The sequence below is a fragment of the Melopsittacus undulatus genome, chromosome 6, assembly GCF_012275295.1.
Source record: "Melopsittacus undulatus isolate bMelUnd1 chromosome 6, bMelUnd1.mat.Z, whole genome shotgun sequence".
Classification (NCBI taxonomy): Eukaryota; Metazoa; Chordata; class Aves; order Psittaciformes; family Psittaculidae; genus Melopsittacus; species Melopsittacus undulatus.
Genome location: NC_047532.1, coordinates 53,514,644 through 53,535,130, shown reverse-complemented (window position 1 = coordinate 53,535,130; position 20,487 = coordinate 53,514,644). Strand labels below are relative to the sequence as shown.

The following is a 20,487-nucleotide window of genomic DNA, read 5'->3' as shown; positions in this document are numbered from 1 at the left end:
GAAGGAACTGATGTTCCTGTTACATTACCTTAAACGAATCAGGATTTTTAATGTAAGGTTCAGCACTGCTGGCAATGTTTCCCGTAAGTACCTTTTCTATTTTTGCCACTAATACTATCTCAGAATGAGGATTACTTATGGAGAAAAGAGCCTGTGGAGAGAAGAAAGAATAGTTAAAAAGTAAATAGCAATACTGGAGAAATTAAATACTGCCAGTGTTCTCAGTTGATGGGAACAGCAATAAACCAGATTCAGAAAGGATTATTAAGGATTAGTATCTCTACATTAGTATCTCAATACAGCTGGATGGGAAATAAAATCTTTGTTCTACTGCTGAGGTAAGCCTGTGCATATGCAGCACCATGCAAACAGACTGACTCAAGTTGAGAAGTTGTATGACCATGTTAACATCACCTAACATAACTATTCCTGTTGGACAGTACTTAAATGCTGGCCTAAATCAGTCACACATAAGGGCAATGACAGGGAGAAGAAAAGGTAATGTGTGGAGTTTCAGAGTAAAATTTACACCAACAGCAAGAATGTGGAAGAACTCTGAGAGTAATGTAGCACCTAAATGTTGCTTTAAGTTGTGATTTTGTTTAGCTGGTTTGGAAGACACCAGCCAATGCACCCAGAGCACAAGAAACATGGGTGGTTTCACTAAATAACAGATGGTAACCTTTTTCAAAGTTTTGACTGTAAATGGTTTTAAACTCTATACAGGGAGCTCAAAAATCAAGGATCTGTATTCAAGTACCACCAATACACAAAAAAGGAGTATTATTGAATGCAAGAAACACTGGTAGTACAGATAAATTCTCTAATGAAAATGAATACTACTGAACTAAACTAGGTCACACAAGTCACTAAGCCATGCAGGTCACATGTAGAATACCTGTTTTGGGTATTTCAGCCATTCTTCTGGGAACCCCTTCACCTGTGGTTCTTCGATTTCATTTGAGTCTATATTCTCAACAGTGCCATTTTCTAATGAAAATGAGGAACCTGAAATCATCTGTCTAACGAGTGTGTGGTTCAAATCCACATGAAAATCAGCAGAGATCTTCTTGCCATCCCTGACGTCATACAGCGCCACACTCACAAAGAATGGCTCTATCTGAAGGAAACACCAGAAACATAAAATAGCGGTAACTGAGAGCAAGTCGGTAGATTATCTTTTAACAGGTTTCTGCAACTAGAAAAAAAAAAAAAAAAACAAAACCAGAAAGCAAAGAAATATTACTTACAAATTGCGAGATACATTAAAAACACACATCTCTGCAAAAGCTATTTTCCAACCACGTGATTTTAGGGGCTTTTATTGGTAGTTTGGTAACAGAACAGTAATTGACAGCTAACTTAGAAACTTGCAGACTAGAAAGCAAATGTATTTGTCAAATACAGATGACTATTAGAGTAAATTGAATAGAGTCACAAAGAAACATTTTGCATGATTTTTAGAATGTCAGTTCAAAGCCATTATAAAAGAAAGAAAAATGAGGGTGGGCTTTCCTGGGATCGTCAGAAATGTGGCGCTAAGATGACAAAATGTGAGTAGATGAAAAATGTTTACTGGTACAAACACAAATGAGTGGGTGTATTATTCTGTGGGAAACACATGTTCCATTTTGCTAGGAAACCAAGAGCATTCAAACACTCTGACAGTACCCACTTATTCTATTGCATAGTATCAGGGAATTAAATCCTCTGACTGCAAGTAACCTCCAAAGAGCCTCCACAGTTCCGATGAAATAAATCACTCTCAGAATAACACCTTCTGAGCTGTCCATAAATCAGAATCTTAAAACTTTGGAGATAAAGAACAATGTACAGCAGGTACAATATTCTGTGCTTTTCCAGTGAACTATCGCACGCCCTTGGTACAGTTATCATGTCTTCATTTAAACAGTTATTTCAGTCTGCCAAAAAAGTATTGATTACATCAAATGAAAAAAAAATATTAGAAAAAAAATCAATGCCTCATATGTAGTATATGAAAGTTGAGTTGCCAGACACTGATTTCTCAGAACTTTCCTGCTTCAGAGGAGAGCTAACTAAAAGTATAGACTGACAGCTACATCTTGCTTTCCCTGCCCTTTTTTCTTAAAGTAAGAATAAGTAAAAATTTCTGGTTTATCCTGTTTTTAGCTGGGTTTTTCCACCAGGTGAAGCAGCCAGTCCTTTCTATTTTGCCTTCTCTTCTGTAATTTAATCTGTTTGGTTCCTGATTTCTTTGTGAAAAACAAAAAAAAACCAATTCAGCAGCAACTGATATTCGGTTGCCTCCCTACACAGGTCTTGACAGTTTAAGCTATTGTTAAGAAACATCAAAGATTTTAATGTTTTAAATTCCATATGGAACTGTAGCTAAAATTCTACAACCTAAATCAGCTTCAAGATGTTTACTGAAAAGTTCATCAGTTTCATTACTTGGTTCTAAGAAATGGGCAGAGGAGGAGGAGTAGTGAATGTAGGATGTGTGCATGATGCATCTTAACTTTACCGTGTCTTTACAAAGAAAGAAGTGTGCAGAAAGATGGAACAAAAGAAAAAAAAAAAGAAAAAGAAAAGAAAAAGAAAAGAAAAAGAAAACTCACAGGGAGATAACTAAAACTTACATTGGTCAAAGGATCATTTTCATTTTCAGTAACACAGGCCTGGAGATTCAAACTGAGTGATTTGCAAGTGATCAGGATCCTCTTTGCAGGTTTTTCTTCAAATGGCTTTACCACTGAGTTTGTCCCTGGAAACTCTTTTTTCTGAGGATTCAATGACTGAAATAAATTGGCAATACGTTAAACAGCAGAGGTTTAGATTGGATCTAAGGAAGAAATTTTTTACTGTTAGGGTGGTGAGGTACTGGAATGGGTTGCCCAGGGAGGTTGTGAATGCTCCATCCCTGGCAGTGTTCTTGGATGAAGCGTTGGGCGACATGGTTTAGTGTGAGGTGTCCCTGCCCATGGCAGGGGGTTGGAACTAGATGATCTTAAGGTCCTTTCCAACCCTAACTATTCTATGACTCTATCATTCTATATAGGAAAAGTATGGCATGCCAAAACTAAGTAAGCTTTTTAGAGGTCCTGACAGTCACTGAAGCACCTGGAAAACTCGGAGTCACTACTGATATGTTCACATTACCTTGCTAAATGAGTGTTACTCCTAATTTATAGATTAGGAAGAAAAGCAAAAATATTGCCTGAGGACATACATAATGTCAGAGGCAGAATGATGGATCCAAGTTATGTTTCCTATAATTTTGGTTCTAATTGTTTCTTGTTTGCTTAACACTTCTGAACCTTTTCATCTTAATTTCTTCAAACAGATTAAACAGGCTCATATTTTCAGACTATAAGACCACATTTTAGAATTAGGCTTCAGAACTTTTTCCTTACTTATACATCACACCACTATTCCAATTCACTTAATATTTTTAATAATGGTGCTGCAGTTTATTGACAAAAGCTTCAAGTTTAAATATATACTGATCTCAATTTTTCTCACATTGTCTTTTTAAATGAAGTTTCCAATTAAATGTACCAAATCACCAACAAATGTACATTCCATGCACGGAATAACATTCTTTCAAGTATGAACTCTGACACTGAATGATAAGAAAGCTGAAGATCAAAAGAAAAGCTACCTGCACTTCCTACATTTCCAGCTAAACTTCTTTTCACATAGTCAACCTTTTCTACCTCCAACTGTAATTTCCCACTGCTTTTTATATCCATTCACATATCTGTAGTCAAATTCAGTGTAATGAATACCAATGAAACCACTGTTCTGATAACATGCCCAGTCCAAGAGAAGATTCTGCTGCTGTAATATCTTCAGTTTGCTTTGACGATTCAAAGCTTAGCTATCCTGTAGTTGATGACCTTCAGAAGTCACTTCCACTCTCAACCATTCTATGATCAGATATCACTAGTCTATACCGAAATCTCTATAGACTAGAGATAGCACCCCTCACCCTTCAAAGTTGAAATCTCAGGTATACCCAATTGCTTGCTGAACTCCAACCAACTTCAGTGGCTTAGCTAACTCACTTCTATTTCAAAACCTCAAAGAACCTGGGGGAAAAATAAATACACATCACTTACTGCTATATCAGGATCCAAAGAGAAAAGATTTAGACGCTCTGTATTTCGAGAAGCTTTCACTGTTTCTTCTGTTTCTGTGATGTACTGTGGTGACAGATAATGAATTAGTTTTCTGCATAAGAACAGAAATCCATGGAGTTGTTAAGACTTCTAAATCAATAATCAATGTTTCACTTCTCATAATACTTCCAATTTCTGCAGTAGTTATCCCAAAGCATCTTCAAGCACTCTGAGTGTTATATGCTTGTGAAGCAAGGATTTTCAGGCGATGATACACTTCCAAGGACCCCCAAAATAGATCAAGTAATTAAAATTCATATATGTTACTAAAGACAATGTTATCATTGTGTAAGATGTCAGAACTGTAGATCACTGTGCTAAAACAAATTTAGGGATTTCCAAGTTGAGATAAAACCAAAGCAAACCAAACTATCCCTACAGAAAAATACCCGGGGATAGTTAGAATAGAAAGTGGGGCAGGAAAGTGAAGTTCAGCCTTATAAGGTGGGCAGTCACACAGTTTGCAGCACATCACCCAAAAGTAAGGCTGGGAATCCTCTCCACATCCATCCTTCTGTCACAAGGCAGGATCAGTCACATCCATCTTATTTCTGACGGACAGATGCCTATGTTAACAATAAGTTCTCTGATAAAAGTAACTCAACAACCTCCTGAATCCACCTGATGCTTTCCTATCCTGCATTTTAAAAGCTTATCCTGATGTCTAACTTTGGTAATTTTCCCCTGCTATTCAAGCCCAGTTACCCAACAGGTAAAAAATGTCCTACGCATTCCCTTCCCCTGACAGATCCCTCATGATACCTTTGAAACATTTTTTCTCAGTCTACACAAGCACAGTTCCTTCAGTCTTTCTTTGCACTTTCCTTGCCTAATGCTTCTTTATTTTTCAATCTCTGCACCATTAATGGAGTCCACAACTTTCCTGGTTGCCCAAGAAGACTGAGCACAAACCTTAGCTGACATGGTACAGGACATGCTCTTGTTCAGGTCCCATTCAACAGTTTGTGTTTTCCACAGTAGCATCACATTAAATAACAAGCAAGACCAAGAACTCTGTGTTCACTTCCTAATATGCCCCACCCATGCAGAAGCAGGTCCTGATGTGTCCCTGGTCTACTGGTTTAGTTTGAGATGGGATCAGAAGATTTTACCTGCCATGGACTAGGGACCACTGCAGTCAGGCCTAAACAGCAAGGCCATCAGTGGTCTTTGAGCTATCTTTCAGACACATTTGAGATATCGCAAACCATTAGAAAGTATCCATCCACAGAGGAGATGATCAGATACTGCTCTTGTCCTTAACAGCTCAGTTACATTTTATCTGGTTGATCACTTTTTTTTGTGGGGTTTTTTGTTTGTTTGTTTTTTTTTTTTTTAATTCTAGCTGACCACTTCATATATATGACTACAACCTACATTAAAACATAGACAAAAGTCTGTCCTCATTTGAGTATACAGCTTTCAGTTCAAATCTGTGGGAGTAACATCCTCTGCTAGCATTTGGCTGTGTAGATAGTATCTATAGCAGCTCACTGACAGATTACAAAACCAGATCATATGACCGTTTAAGAAAAAGTGGTGAAACACTTCCAATCTAGTTTTCCATCAAAAAGCCTCTTATCACTGTCTACAATTATCTCATCCACATGAAGCAGTTTTTGTGATCCCGTAGACGAAACGCCTCCCCTGATACTGCAAATATCTTTCAACAAAGCTATGTAAGGTGATGAGCAGTTCACAGCTTGTTTCCTTGCAAGTCACACAGGAAATCTTGGCTCTCCAAGGGCAAAACTCTTCTGAAATGCAGTTAAAAAGAGTAAATATTTCACATCTAACTGCAGGGATCAGATTCTTACTGACTTCACACATTCAAATCAAACCACTCTAGGGAACACCTACTTTCTTTATGTTCTTTGGAGCTTTTCTCATTTAAACAAAGCCTGTCTTCTGTTCAGAAAGAGAATTATTCCTGTCATCTGTCACGTTTCTAACAGTCACAATTAGCTGTGCTACATATTCAGAACTTTCACAGTACAAATGATCCTCTGTTGGCAGTCATTTTTCACCTAGTTAGCACTACCCATTAAACTTGTAAAGATAAATATAATTGCCATTACTTTTGCGAAGTCTGGGTGCAAGGTGTTTTCTGAAGAATCAGTCTCTTCTTGAGAGCAATCACAATTCACCGAAACTTCTGCAGGGTCTTGAAAAGAAGAAAAAAGAAAAAAACAACATTGTTTTTATTACACTGGCTATTAACATTGGGTTAAAAAAAATCTCCATGTTATTATTTTTATGCCCTTTAATATCACTGGGATAACAAGTGGAAAAGATAACTAATGTGAACCTCTGTCCTCCTCAACCTCACCTCCCACTGGTGCTTGCTGTATTATAGAATCAGAGAATGATTTGGGTTGGAAGGGACCTTAAAGCTCATCCAGTTCCAACCTCCCGGCCATGGGCAGTGACACCTTCCACTAGACCAGGTTGCTCCAAGCCCCATCCAGCCTGGCCTTGAACACTGCCAGGGATGCCACAGCCACAGCTTCTCTGGGAAACCTGTTGCAGTGCTTCACCACCCTCATAGTAAAAGATTTCTTCCTAATGTCTAATCTCAATCTCCCCTCTTTCTCAGTCTGAAACCATTGCCCTTGTAAAAAGTCCCCCTCTGTGACTCAATCTCAATACGTAACGAGGCCTGACTCCTCAGTGAAACATCCGACACATTCATCCATGACAAATATTCATGTCCAAAACAAAGACACCTTCCTTTGCTTCCTTGCTACTGGTGCCTTCTGAGGCAACACCAAAGGTTTATGTTAACTGAAAGACTTTGGACTCCCAGTAAAGGGAGTATTCAGTGAGGCATGGATAACCTCACCTGCTCTTTGGGAAGGGTAAGGGTGCAGTTCAGGCTCCATGAGCTGCGTATCTATGGATCCACAGAACAGAACTACACAGCAACCTCTTTGCTTTACTTAGCTCATCAGGGACAGTTCTGCTTTCACTAGGTAATTCACGTGAAATAAGTCATTAGAGCCACTTAGAGCTCTTCTGCCAAGAAAGCATCATGCCTTTTGACAAGTTAACTCCATAGCACATTCCTGTTGCTCATTATCAGATTTTTTTACCAGCAGAGACTTCTGTTTTTTGTTAGCCTTATGTCTTTGACCTTTTATACACATATTTCTTCCTGTTTCATTAATAACCCTTATGGGTGGGATTTTCAGAAGTACTTCTCCAATTCTGAAGGGCAAGTCTCTTGTGCCTCCAAATTATAAAAATGTCTTTGGCTATATGAAGAGCACCCTGTTCCTCCAAAGTTGGAATTTATTATAAACACCAGACTAAAGCCTTCAGTTAGCTCTGAACTTCCCCAAGATTCAAATGCATGTGGATTCAAAGCTTTGATCCAGCTCAGAGCACAAGCAGTTCAAATCTGTACTAAGGTTTCAAGTGTTTTCAGTCTTAGAATTTCAGCTGGGGTTCATCCAAACTGAACATGGATTTATTGTGCAGAAGTTACTGCCACATGAGAAGTACCGTACAACTGAGCATCCAAGTCTTTCTTCCATAGGGAAAGCATATTAATTCACAAACTCACAAAAGCAAGACATGAAAAGTCAATAAGCTTCCACAGAAAGAGCAATATACCATAGCTGGGACTTTTTTTAACATTATTAGCTCCAGATTTTTAAAGACAACAAAATGCTGGAAAAAGCACTGATCGAACCTCTCTCCAGCACAAAACTCTTTAAAACCTTCAAACTCCCAAGACAGTAAAACACAAAGTACTGTAAAATCATTGACAGAGAGGACTATATTTAAAAAGAGCTGCATATGCAAAGTAGAGCCACGTTTCTCCTGCTGACTTTGCAGGGAGCAACTTTACCTCCCCTACAGCGTTTTGAAATGATCTGTGGGGAGTTAGCTGACATTGTTCAGGGATTGCCAAAAGACTGGTGCTACTTTGTCAAAAATCAATAGGTGCAGAATCCATTACAGACTCAGGCAGTTAAAATGATTCAATAGTAATATCCCAATGTCCAATTCTTCACATTTGATTAAAAAAGAAACCCAACAATACAAGAGCCTGTTCACTCTTACCCAACTTCAGGTCAGTGAGATCCGCACTTTTCCTCTCCTGAATGGTTCCCTCTGGATTTATTTGCAGGATTTTGTTGAGAGTGAAAATCCAGTCATCCATATCCTGCTCATTTTCAGCTGCCAGCACAAAGTATGTGAGGTCATTCATTTTCAACTCAAAGGCATGTTTCCTAAGCCTGTTATTCTGTTGGAACAAAAGGAAAAGAAAAATAAACACTAGAACTAATGATAAAAAAGTACTGATAGGCATCCATAAGATAGACTTGTATATTATCACTCCATAAACAGAACATTCAAGCAAAACTTTTAAAGAAAATTCAGACACTCTAATAGTACAAATTTACGTCAGTTTATTGTTGGGTCTTTGTGCATCTAAGGTCTTCTATAGCCAAATATCTGTCTATTTCTGTCATAAGAATTAACAGGTGCTTAGTTACTGAAACAGCTCAATAAAATTGAACAAAGTGGTGTGATCTAATAGAATGTGCTTCATTCCTGAAATTTATCAAACTAGTGAGGCTTTTATCTCTGTCTTATGAAGGCAGTTGCATCAATTGTCTTTCCTCCTTGCTTAAATCTCAAAGAACACTGATGTGTCCTACCCCCTATTACTTCATCAAACTTTTACAACCACTGACTACGGACACCAGCACCACTGTTTTGTTTTTAGTATTCCAGAAAATTGCCATCACTTTGTCGATACATCTAGCCTTAGAGTGATGCTGATAAATTAAAAACAATTCATCTACTCCATAACTGGCCATTTGACTCCACTTTAGTTTTATTAGCAGTCTCAAATAATATGACAATGGAGGCCTGTAGTTCTACATGCTATAACTATTTCTCAGAACAGTCCTATATCAGTAAGTTACCAAGAATAGCTTCTAAGCCAGATGCTGAGATGATAGCGGTATTTTTATTTAAGAGGAACAAAGGCAGAATCTGACACTGATTAGCAGAGGAGGAGACAGAGAACCCAAGGCACTCAGAATAAAATTCCATTAACATTTTTTTTCCAGCAGCGGAGATGATTTAGAAGATCCCTTCCCAAACTGCTGTTAATAACTTGCTCCAGTTCTTATATCACATATCATGATCCAGCTCAGGAATCAGTTATGACTGAAAAACTTCTGGAGCTTCTTGGGTCAACAGAGTCAGTCAAATTTTGGCTTTTCAAGTTGACTTGGGATCATGTGTGTGTATATGCATGCATGTGCATTATTTTTTAGTTTTGCTACTGGAAATTCTCTTGGTAGGAAATAGTTTTCCTCTCAAGTACTTTATTGAGGTGAAAATTCTTTCAGGGATATAAATTTCATCCAGCATAGAGTTTTGTAGCAGTTGGTTCTCAGGTGCTCAATATTTTTCTTGATCCTTAAATCACTCTAATCCTCCAATCACTGCATACATTCAAATTAAGGTAAAACAAGGACTAACATTTCACTGAAACCTATTTTTACTCATATAACATTAGGGCTTGACCAAGAGCTAGAAGTTGAACCAAACTGAGCCATAAATCTTAGGCAGTGGCGATTCAAAACTTGTAAAGATAGATTATTTGTATAAGTGGATGGTTTATACTAATTTATGCACAATCTATGAAGAAAAATTCTATGTTTTGATTTATCTTCTTAAAGTTCTGAACAGCGTTAAAATGAATGTATTTCTCGGCTATATTATGTACTTCCCCTTACAGTCATGGCCAAGATCTTTCAATCAGGTACTGTAACACTATTAGACATAATCTATTAGAGCAATACATCTCACATGTCAAATCTTAAGAACATTAAGGCAGGAAAACTTCAATATCCACTTTTCCATCTGCACTTCAGACTTCTGGCATGCAGATGAGGTCTACAGCAAAGTCTTTGTTTCAAATCTAAAGCCAACTATTTTCTCCCTGATCAGGAAACAGGAAAAAAGAAAAGTACCATTTCTCAGTTTGCTTCTCTATAAGTTCTTCCATATGGTATGTGGACCTTGAAGTTGATTTGCAATCTTCACCACTTACTTCCAAGTTTAAAATTTCTTCCAGAAGGAAATAATGCAAGATTAAAAAAGAAACTATATGAAAGAAACATCAGGCTAAGTCTAATGCCTGCAGGGTCATTCTTCCAAAATAACAGAATTGTTTTGGAAGTATTTTGTATTTTATCTGGAGATGATTTCTCCAGGATGTTTACTTGTATCAAACAGAAGCTCAATGTCATTCATAGAGAGCTAAATGATTTATGGTGGCATTAAAACTCATTAAATCAGAACTTTTACATCACAGTTTTCCTCTAAAACTTCAGCTTTACCCAACTCTTTCTTCACATTTTATGGTATCCCTGTTTATGGCAACTGTATAACAGTTTCTTTGTTTTTCTCAGACCTGCAATTCCAATTTCATCACAGACTGTGAGAGCTAGCTGATAATCCTTGCCCTCTTAGCCCCTTGGCTTTGACTCTCACTTCTTATTAGTGAAGACAGCTGATAAATTTATGCATCCCATTCTAAATGTCAGTCAAAGAACAATCACAAAAACTAGTGTTGTAGTAGGCGAGAGGAGAACCTAAAGTTCGAACAGTTGCAGGAACACTGCAGATTTAGAAGGCAAATGCTAAAGTTCAGAAGGATTTAAAAAGTTTCTTGAACTTTTTTGTTAGAGATTAGTCAAAAAGACAGCAGTCAAGACATTGCTGCTGTCCTGGAGTGTCAGAAAACACAGCAGAACAGACACCCTCTGGGATAGCATTTAATCTGTACCTAAAACTACACTACAGGAATATTCAGGGTCTAACTAGAGCTCTGACTGAGACCTATCTTAAAGGACACACTGCCAGCAAGCAGTAGCTTCTAAACAGGATTTCTGTATAAGAATCTCTCTATGGCTTCTGCTACACTTCCAAGCTACCTTTCAAACCAGTGGACTGACACTTGCAAAAGTCATTGTTCTACGTATTTACCTCCATCCTGTCCTATACCTGTTTAAAATAAGAAACAGTCTTTGTAACTGCACAGGGTAAACGGTGCAGTTACCCTGCAAATCTGGTACTTTCCTGGGTGCAGGAAGAAGGCTCTGCAGAGAGACTGTCAGCAAATGCTTGCTCCCAGAGTGAATTACTCGCTGACTGTGTTTCTTGCTCTGAAAGGGTTCAGTGGTGGAGAGACTTCCCAATCAACAGAAGCATGTTTTTATCAGAGGCCTTCCATTGCATTACCTGAAAGGTTTCTTTCAAAGCAACTTGCAAATCAGTCTGCACTAGCACTGTTACCAATCTTTACAGGTTAAAGAATAAAGAATTAAGTATAACTAAAAAAATGAATTTCCTTATTCAGTGACACAAGGGGCTAGATCAACTACAGTACATACTATTGAAATAACATATTGTATAGAATAAAGGGGAAAAAACTGAAATACATTAACAGAATTAGAGGAAAGGCAGAAGTAGAGGGGGAAAAAAAGCTGAGGACTCAATCCTAGTGGGAATAAAAAACCCAGAAGATGGTATCAGACATTTCTGGGTATTTATTTTTCCAAGTCACAATAAACAAGAAGGTCTGTCCTACCTGCTGCCATTAAGACTCTATCACCTCCAAAAGTGATGATATTCAAGGAGGCTCAGGATACAGGATTAATTTACCACTCAGCCAACAGCCAGTGTTTGTAACCTGAGTTTTTTAACCCACAACAAGCACATATGCTCTTAGTAAGCATCAAGTAAAATCTGGCAGCTAACAAAATAATTTCAGTGCAAAGTAACATTTTATAATTTTTTTTTCATGTGTGCCATGGGCAAAGAACATATCCATCATCTGCTACCATAATTCAACTGCGGTTTTCATAACCTGTCAGTCTGAGCACTTGCATCAATTTCAAAAGCAAAACTAATGGAATTTTCATGTAATGAAACTGCTAATGAGACTACTATTCCACTCATTTGGACAGCCAAACAACACAACAAAATAAACTGAAACTTACCTGTACAACTCCCGTACAAGAATCCAAGAAAATACATCCCTTTGGCTCCTTGGATATTTTTTCATCTTTGTAAAAATTCATAATATATGAGTTATCTGACAACTGTGTCAGCTGGAAGTAACGCTTTTTGAATGACTGAATAGGAGGAGGAAAAAAAAGAATGACACTTGTACTTCCAATTATTTTCACTGATACTTTAGTCACAGGGATAAGATAATAAGTAAATCCTAACTGCACTTCAGTCACACTATTTTGCATGCAACTGTAATATTACATTACTATTATTCACAATAATGTAATCAAACCTGAGATATAAGCAGCTAAATGACAACAGCCAACTAGTATGCCTCTGTGGGGGATATAAACCCAAATGGAATAAAGAAAGAATAATGCTGTGCCCTTACCCGAACAGTAATACTATTGTTTACAGTGCTGTTGAAATTCCCCTTATAAAGCCATCCAGACTTGTAAACTCCTGCTGCTAATCCTCCTCCTCCACCACCACCACCTTTTGAAGATGAGTGGGATGTTGTATCCTGTATGAAAGACATGATTAATATTGCATGGCTTTGCTTTTTGAATTCTAAGACAAAAGAAAACTAATATGTGAGTATCTACTTGACAACAAATAATCATCCTTTTGTTGCTTTTCAAATAAGACATTATTAATATGCCTGCTGTGTATATGATGCCACAGGAGACAAAGCTGTTCCACTAATTTCAGTTATTTAAAAATTTTACAGGAGATAACGAGCCTCCATTATCATTCTTTATTTGATATTGAAGCAATAAATAACTCTTCCCCAGGGGGAAAACCCCAGCAAAACCCAGAATACATACTTCATCCTTATCCACATCTTCATGATCGATTTCAAATGAATGTGAGGGCAGTTTCTCTGGTCTGCATTCACTTCTAGAAGGAGAGGGAAAATGTCTTTAATTATTATTGTTTTTTAAATAATTGTGCACCTGGTATTTTAGGGAGGAAAAGACCCCAAGCCCTCATGGCATCTTCAGTATACGTCTTGCTGTGATCCTATTACCTTCTTTAAAAATCACTGTTTCAAAATACAGCTTTTTTTTAATCCCCATCTATCTTGTTATTTCAATGCTATGAAGCTGCAATAGTTCTATGCAAACTCTTCATTACTTTTCTACCACAACAGCAACAAAATCCAATTTCCAAAGAGATATCCCATTTAAGGCTGTCAAATCAATGAGAATGAATTCTTCGATAGTTTTTCTAGCCAAGAACAACATTATAACACTCAGGTTAAAGCTTCTACATTTCTTCAATATTTCAAGGTATTTTTACTCTTCAATATAATGAGCACAGCCTCAACATAGTTTGTAAAAATACACAGATGCCTTTTTGATGTGGTGCTACTTAAGATCTTCATATTGTGGAATTAAAACCAAAACTGAACATGAGTAAGCAAAGCACTTAATCCCTTGCTTATTTTTAAGCATTTAAATAATTGTACTCAGGCCCAGAGTACTTTGTATGCTAGAGAATTAAACCTGAAGTAATGGCCAAATATACATGACAATATTAAAGAATTTTTTTAAATGGATAAAAAAAAAGAATGTATCTTTCTGTATCTTGAGAAACACCAACGTTGCTCTCAAATTCCTGAAGATTACAAATCTCATCTTGGAAATATTAATCTATTATATGAAAATCTACAGGAGTTGTCATGGTAGAAGCCACCATTTATCTGGAAGACTGACCTATCCAGAACTTACTTTCATCTACCCAACCTCAGAACAGTAACAGAGCAATATTACTCTCGGCTGTGCAGGGAAGCAAATCCAAATGGAAGCTGAGAAACCACACAGACTCCTAAGCTACTTTTGTCTCTCAGCTTAGTGAGCTTTGGCCCACACTTATGCATAATGTTAAATGCCACTAATTAAAAAAATGAAAGTGGTAACTTCGATCATTTTCATTTTAATTCATATTAATTCATATACAAGTTACAGTTTAGTAAGATAACAGTAATCTATCTCCTATTTATTTTCCCCATTTCAGTGTTCTCATGATGTGGCTACCCCACTGCAACCAAAGTCAGAATTTCAGCAGAACCAGGAGAGCCAAGTGCACACAGAACATAGGAGTGTTTTACTCTGTTTTAATTTGCTCTAGATTTCATGTTTATTTAATGTAAACAACTGATCAATATTCTGAGTAAAAGGAACATTTGCAATCTCTTGACATCTTTCACATCTGTAAAAGCATTAAAATTCAGAATATTTGTGATGGAAATCCATTTCAGGTTTTCCAATGCAACCAAGGGCAGCTGTTAAATATTCCTACAAAAACACTCTCTCCCACCCAAAAGAGTCCCAAACCAAAAATCTCATGCCACATCCCACTTTTTACAAAAACCACCATTCAAGCCTTCACATTTTTAGAAAAAAACCCTATTGACTGATGCTTTCTGGACACATGTAGACAGGTAACCCTGCACACATTTGCTTCAGAATCTGTAGCAATAACAGGAAAAGCTGGGGAAAAAAAAAATCAAACCAAAACATAACCCCAACCCTTACACCCTTGATGCTACCAGGGTGCGGAAGGAGTGAGAAATCTGCTGGATTAGCAGGGTGCCAACCCCTCACTGTATGACACAGCAACTCTGCTCCACACTGCAACTCCACAGTCAGAGAACTTGTCTCATTAAACCACCACCCTTCCACAAGCCTTGGTTGTCTATGTTTCTTAGAAAGAAGGAAATCCTTCTTTCCTCCCAGCAGAGCTATAAAAGAGATAGAGCATAGACCACTGCTGGTTCAGGTGTCAGATCTCACCAATCACCCCACCACTCATTCACTCAGACCTCCATGTCATTCTCCATACAATAAATTTTTCCTTTCCTTTCCTTGGAATCCTTTTGGGCATGCTTCTCATCATTCTAGGGCAGGCAGATTGAACATGGTAAGGACATGATCCTGTTTTGGTGCACCCTCTTTCTCCTCTGTCTACATGAAGGTGCAGAATTACAGGGGATCAGACTTGAAATACTTACCAAATGTTCCATGATTTCTATAAATGACAGCAAAAACTTTGCTAATGACTATTTCTATTCCCAGACACAGTGTCACCACAAAACCCTAAGCAACTCCTGTTCTTCCTTCACCCTTCCCACTTGCTCAAGAACCAAGAACACACCAGTACAAAGCATAAAACATGGTGTGAAAAGAGGTAGTGAGAGCTCACAGAGAGGAATATAAGAGGAAGAGGGACCTGAGAAAATCCTCAAAGGAGGAACACACTCAGAGAAAAACTAAAGCAGTTACTAAACTTTTTGGTCATGTTGTTGTGCACATGTCCTTGAGCTCTTCCTCAGTGCCACAGCACCACTTCAGGGGAACAGCACCATGGACGTGTTGAGTGCTCATTGTCTGCCCCAGGTGGCCGGCATCACATTGCAACTGGTTCCCAACCAAAAATGGTCAGTATTCAAAACCAGTAACTTCAATATCTGATAAAACTGTGCAGCCATCACTTGACATGTACAACTGTGTGAAAAACCACAGTGTGGCCTCACATACAAACAGGTATAAAGCCCTTCAGCACTGCTGAAGGCTGCCAGGTCCCAGTTTTTGTGCTTCTAAATGGGAAAGCCCATGGGAAGGCTCAGCACACCCTCAGTGAATGGAAGTACTTTAGTCACATCTAGATCTAGTACTGTAAAGGATGCCCCTTTCTCATGATGCAAAGCTCATCCAACCTTTCCTGATACAATGATTTCCCAATAAAGGAACTGACACAACAATATGCTCATATTTCTGGTAGTTTCTGTGTTAGCAATTTTGCTCAAATGAAACCAAAACTGCAGAAACTGGGCACCCAGAGCTACAGACACTGAGATACAAATACTACAACATGGATGTATCAAGCCACTTTGTTATTAATGAGGAGAACTAGTCTAAAATGCTCAGCTTTGTAACTTGCTTATGCAAACCAAGGACCACTGATGTTGAATGGGTTGGAATTAGTTTGAAATAAGATGGATTCCAAAACAGCTCTGTTTATTTATTTATTAATTAAATAAATAATTTATTTTGAATAAATAAATTTATTATTTATTCAAAAGCCATGCCAACTTTCAGCAAACAAAACAGACACTCCTACTGTAACTTTGCTTCTGAAACATCAACCAGTGCTGCATTCAAACTATTCCTGAGTACTGTGTTCTGATATGTTCCAAAACAAGATCTGTTTTTTTATAATCCTCTATGAAAGAGTGGGGAAAAAAGTAAGGTGTGAGACACCATAACATCCCTGAAGCAAGAATTCAAGAAAGCAGATCATATCAAACACCATATTGAAATTAACTTCATGGAAGAGGATGTATGTAATCAGCTAAAATGTACTTTCGTGCAGAGTCACATCTGTCAAATGCATATTTCATGAGTGAAGATGCTTAAGGTTAAATTGAAAACTGCTGTGTTGCAAGCATTTTTCTTGAGCATTAAATGCATTAATTTTCTAAAACAATCAGTACACTAGGTACTTAAGGAAATGTATGTTTATAATCTCTGAGTAGCATTGCTCTTAATGGCTTTTTGTACTAGCATATTCACTGTTCATAAAAATACCAACATAGAAGAGAGAATGCAGATCTGAGGGAAGGCTTGCAGCCCAAACTCCTCTGAACACAGCACCTAAAGGGATCATAAGAATCGGTTTATTGATTCCTGCAACAATATATTTAGTTAGTACTAGTTTCTATCCAATCCAAGCATGAAGCACTTACTGTTGTGTTAGGTACACATAATCTTCTCATCCAGTATCATGACTTTAATGCCTCAAATTCCAGGAAACGAGGTGGTAACACAGCCCCTTTGGGTATTCAGTGATTTCATTAATTTAACTACTCCCTAAAATGGTCCTCAGGAAAGAGGATATACTCCTGTTTCTGGCAAGTTTGTGGGTAGAAACTCACTCATGAAGAAATGAGCACCAAATTCTTAATTTCTTTCCATTCAAATCAAGTAACTTATTCCCTCTCCTCCCAGAAGCTTTACACTGATTTTAATCAAGCACAGAAGGGATACCTGCTTACCCAGACATCTGTACATTTCTGCAGCCTTGCATCACTAGGGCTACACCAGTGCACACTGTACACACTGCACCCAGTTCTTCCATATGGTGCAGCCATAAGGCACTAAGTGAAATCCTACTCCTCTGTTACACAGGGTAACTAAAAGGAGAATTAATCCCAGTTAAAGGTGAGTGACATTTATGCATTATAAGGAAAATGAAAGCCAGCTTTCCTGTATCAATTGTGCTTTGAATACGCAAATATGGTTCTAAGGATTTAAATCAGCACTAATAGAGCTTGTTGATATGATTGATTTCTGCAGTCTTGAACTTTTGCTAAAGGACCTTTTCTTCCTCTTTTTAAAAACACAAGGCACTATAAATACAGTAAAACAAGCAGAGTGTATAAGACAAAGGAAAGTGCAAATATGGACATAGCTCAGCAAAATGACACAACCTAATAAGAATAAAATTAAAAAAAAGAAGAACTGATGCTAGATCTTACTGTGGTAAGTGTCGAAAGTCTTCCGAATACTGTTCATATTTGTAGTTCACAACATGCCACTGGGAACTGTAGTATTTACAAGCCTAAAAACAAAATACAAACAATAACAGTATAATTACTACAACTCTTTAGACTCAGGCTACAGAACTAAGGAAGATCTGAGGGAGTCCTCTGCACTAGAGAACATATTCTTCTCTTTTATAGCTGGGTGCACAGTTCTTAAAGGAAATTCAGACTCATATGTTTCAACATTTTGAAGCACAATTTCCCTTTAAAATCAAATGCAGTGAATCACATATGCTTTATTGATTCTCATCTTCTTTGTAGGAAGCATCATTAAATCATATCGCTACTGCCTCAAAAGCCTCCATCTAGCTTAGGCCTGACTTTCTCTATGGACATTAATTATACATTTTTGCTTTGCATCCTGTTTCATTTCCTATGCCTTCCATAGTAAATACATTTGCCCTACTCCTTTTATTCCCCATTGTTGTAGCACAAGCCCTCTACTTCTTGTTCTGTCCTTAACAACTGATTTTTAACCTCCTAACAATATTCAGGAATATATTAGTAGTACTGTCATTTCTCACCAGTCTCATTTTCCCTTCCACACTGAATTTGCTCAGTTATCTCATAATCAACTTGTAGTTTTTATTTTCTGAAAAACTTCTTGATGGTTTTGCATTCACCTTTTGAAATTGTTATTAATATATCAATCTCCCTTAAATAGGCGAACAGAACTGAACAAAGACTCTTCTGAAGTGTTTGTCTCTGCTGTCAAATAGACAAGAATAACTGTGCAATTTACAATATAAAGAACTTTTATCAATGCAATCACACACAACATAACATTTTTAAAGGCAACAAGATTCATGAAATATGTACAGTTATTAATAAGGTTCGCATCTACAGCACTACCACAAGAGAATTTCCAGTGACTCTTTATACAGAGTGTAAAATGCAAACTGGTACTTGTACAGTATGTGCGAGAATTTACCCCAGTATTGCATTACTTTGTCCTCACACTCCATTTGGGCATTTGCACAAGCTCATAAGAGATGGACAGGAAGAAAGAGAGGGATCAGGCTTAAAACCTAACAGTAGAAGCTGCTGCCCAAGACCATAGGGAAGGGAGGGACATCAGGAAGGAAAATTATGTAGATCTACAGTAGATAAAGAAGCAGTAGCATTGAAAGAAATCTTAGGTGGGAAGAGGACAGTTTCACAGGAAGGATGATATACCAGGAGACAAAGTGAATAGAATAAAGGATGGATCAATGATATTTAAAAACCAAAAGCTATGCAGACGAAGTAGAAGAAAAGGCAACAAAGGAACAGGATAAGTTAGGATCTTCTGAGTGGCCTGGAGTATTCCCTCTCTTCCCTGCCAGCCTCTTCTGAACCTCCCATAGAAGTCATTGATTCCACAGCAGTCCCTGCCTCCAAGGGGCAGAGAGGGTATCATCAGGCTGCTGGAGCAAAACATGAGATGGGCTAAAAAAACTAAAAGTGGTGCTTTCTAAAAGTGCTCACCACTGGCTTAACAAATCCCTTTTCTAAATCTTGCGTAAAACATGCAGAATATGTACCCACAAATTAATTTAGGTAGTCATAGTCTTCTGTAATAACTTTATTTGTTTTAGAGTATGGAAAAGACAGCCATGAAGAGGATGCACTTTTATAGGCAGTTTTCTCCCACCTGACACTGAATTGAACAGTCTGCAGTAACCATTCCATGTGGATCTAGCATCTACTTTCTGGTCTGACACAAGCCCTCATTACCTTACAGGATGCAAAATAAAGTGTGCCCATTAGACAACATAAAATAATCACGCATGCTCTGAGAATGAGCATAATGATACAGCATAACTGACTAATTCTACACACTGCAGGGTCAGGTCCAAAGCCTTCCCCTGATAACCATGTTCCTACACCACTCCAGCGCTGTTTGCACTTCGCCTTTTAATAGAGAAAAAAAAAATCCACAGCCAAAAAGATCTGGTTTGTGAATATTTATAGAATGACTTGATCACTCTTGCATTTTTATGATCTAAATTTCAGTTAAAACTATCTGATAGCCACCTGCGCTATAAGAATACTCTTACAAGAGCAACAGATATGCTGGTCCACACGATCCAATGAAAAACTCCTTCACTGAATGTTATGAAGATGAGCACAGACCCTCCCATTCACACTTAACTCGCTTTCTACTTGGCAAATGTAAACCAGCTGAGTCTTCTACAGAAAGGACTACTTCTTCCCTGGGGTACTTCCATTACTAAGTATTCTACTTAACAGATGCAATTAAAGCCCACAGAGAATTCTCAACGCAAGGCTTTTATTGCAAATATTATAGGCTGATGTGTTCAAAAAAACAGATGTGAATAACGCATAGAGCAGGCCACAGTATTTTAGCTTGTAACTATAAAGGTTTATTGTGCTCCTCCAAGAAAAAGCTAATAAAAATAAAAATCAAAAAGGACAAGCAGCACATTCAAATATCGCTCAGTAAGTACACAAAAGGCATGCCAATCCAGAGCAACAGCTAATGCTGCTCTTGAACTAGCTTTTTGTGGCGATCCACTGTAAACTAGATATAGTTTGTTTATTTTTTTCTCTTCAGACTATCCCAACTAAAAATTAAATACTTCTACTGACTGTATTGACTTCTACAGATTTTGTTTTTTCTTAATTGGAAATTATTACTGGAAATTGAATCTTATCAATGAGGAAAAA

At 37.6% G+C, this 20,487-nt stretch overlaps 1 protein-coding gene across 3 annotated transcripts in view; it reads right to left on the bottom strand.

The window, feature by feature from the left end:
- DOCK10 (dedicator of cytokinesis 10) overlaps positions 1–20,487 on the bottom strand; it is a 159,637-nt gene that overhangs the window by 61,737 nt on the left and 77,413 nt on the right. For all 3 annotated transcript variants that reach the window (XM_034063895.1, XM_034063894.1, XM_034063897.1), the window contains exons 4-13: positions 17,752–17,834; positions 13,037–13,109; positions 12,601–12,732; positions 12,197–12,331; positions 8,232–8,415; positions 6,242–6,327; positions 4,104–4,187; positions 2,622–2,777; positions 899–1,120; positions 29–151 (exon numbers count right to left, since the gene is read on the bottom strand). In XM_034063895.1, the coding sequence (XP_033919786.1) occupies positions 29–151; positions 899–1,120; positions 2,622–2,777; positions 4,104–4,187; positions 6,242–6,327; positions 8,232–8,415; positions 12,197–12,331; positions 12,601–12,732; positions 13,037–13,109; positions 17,752–17,834 (1,278 nt within the window). The remainder of the gene's footprint in view (positions 1–28; positions 152–898; positions 1,121–2,621; positions 2,778–4,103; positions 4,188–6,241; positions 6,328–8,231; positions 8,416–12,196; positions 12,332–12,600; positions 12,733–13,036; positions 13,110–17,751; positions 17,835–20,487) is intronic.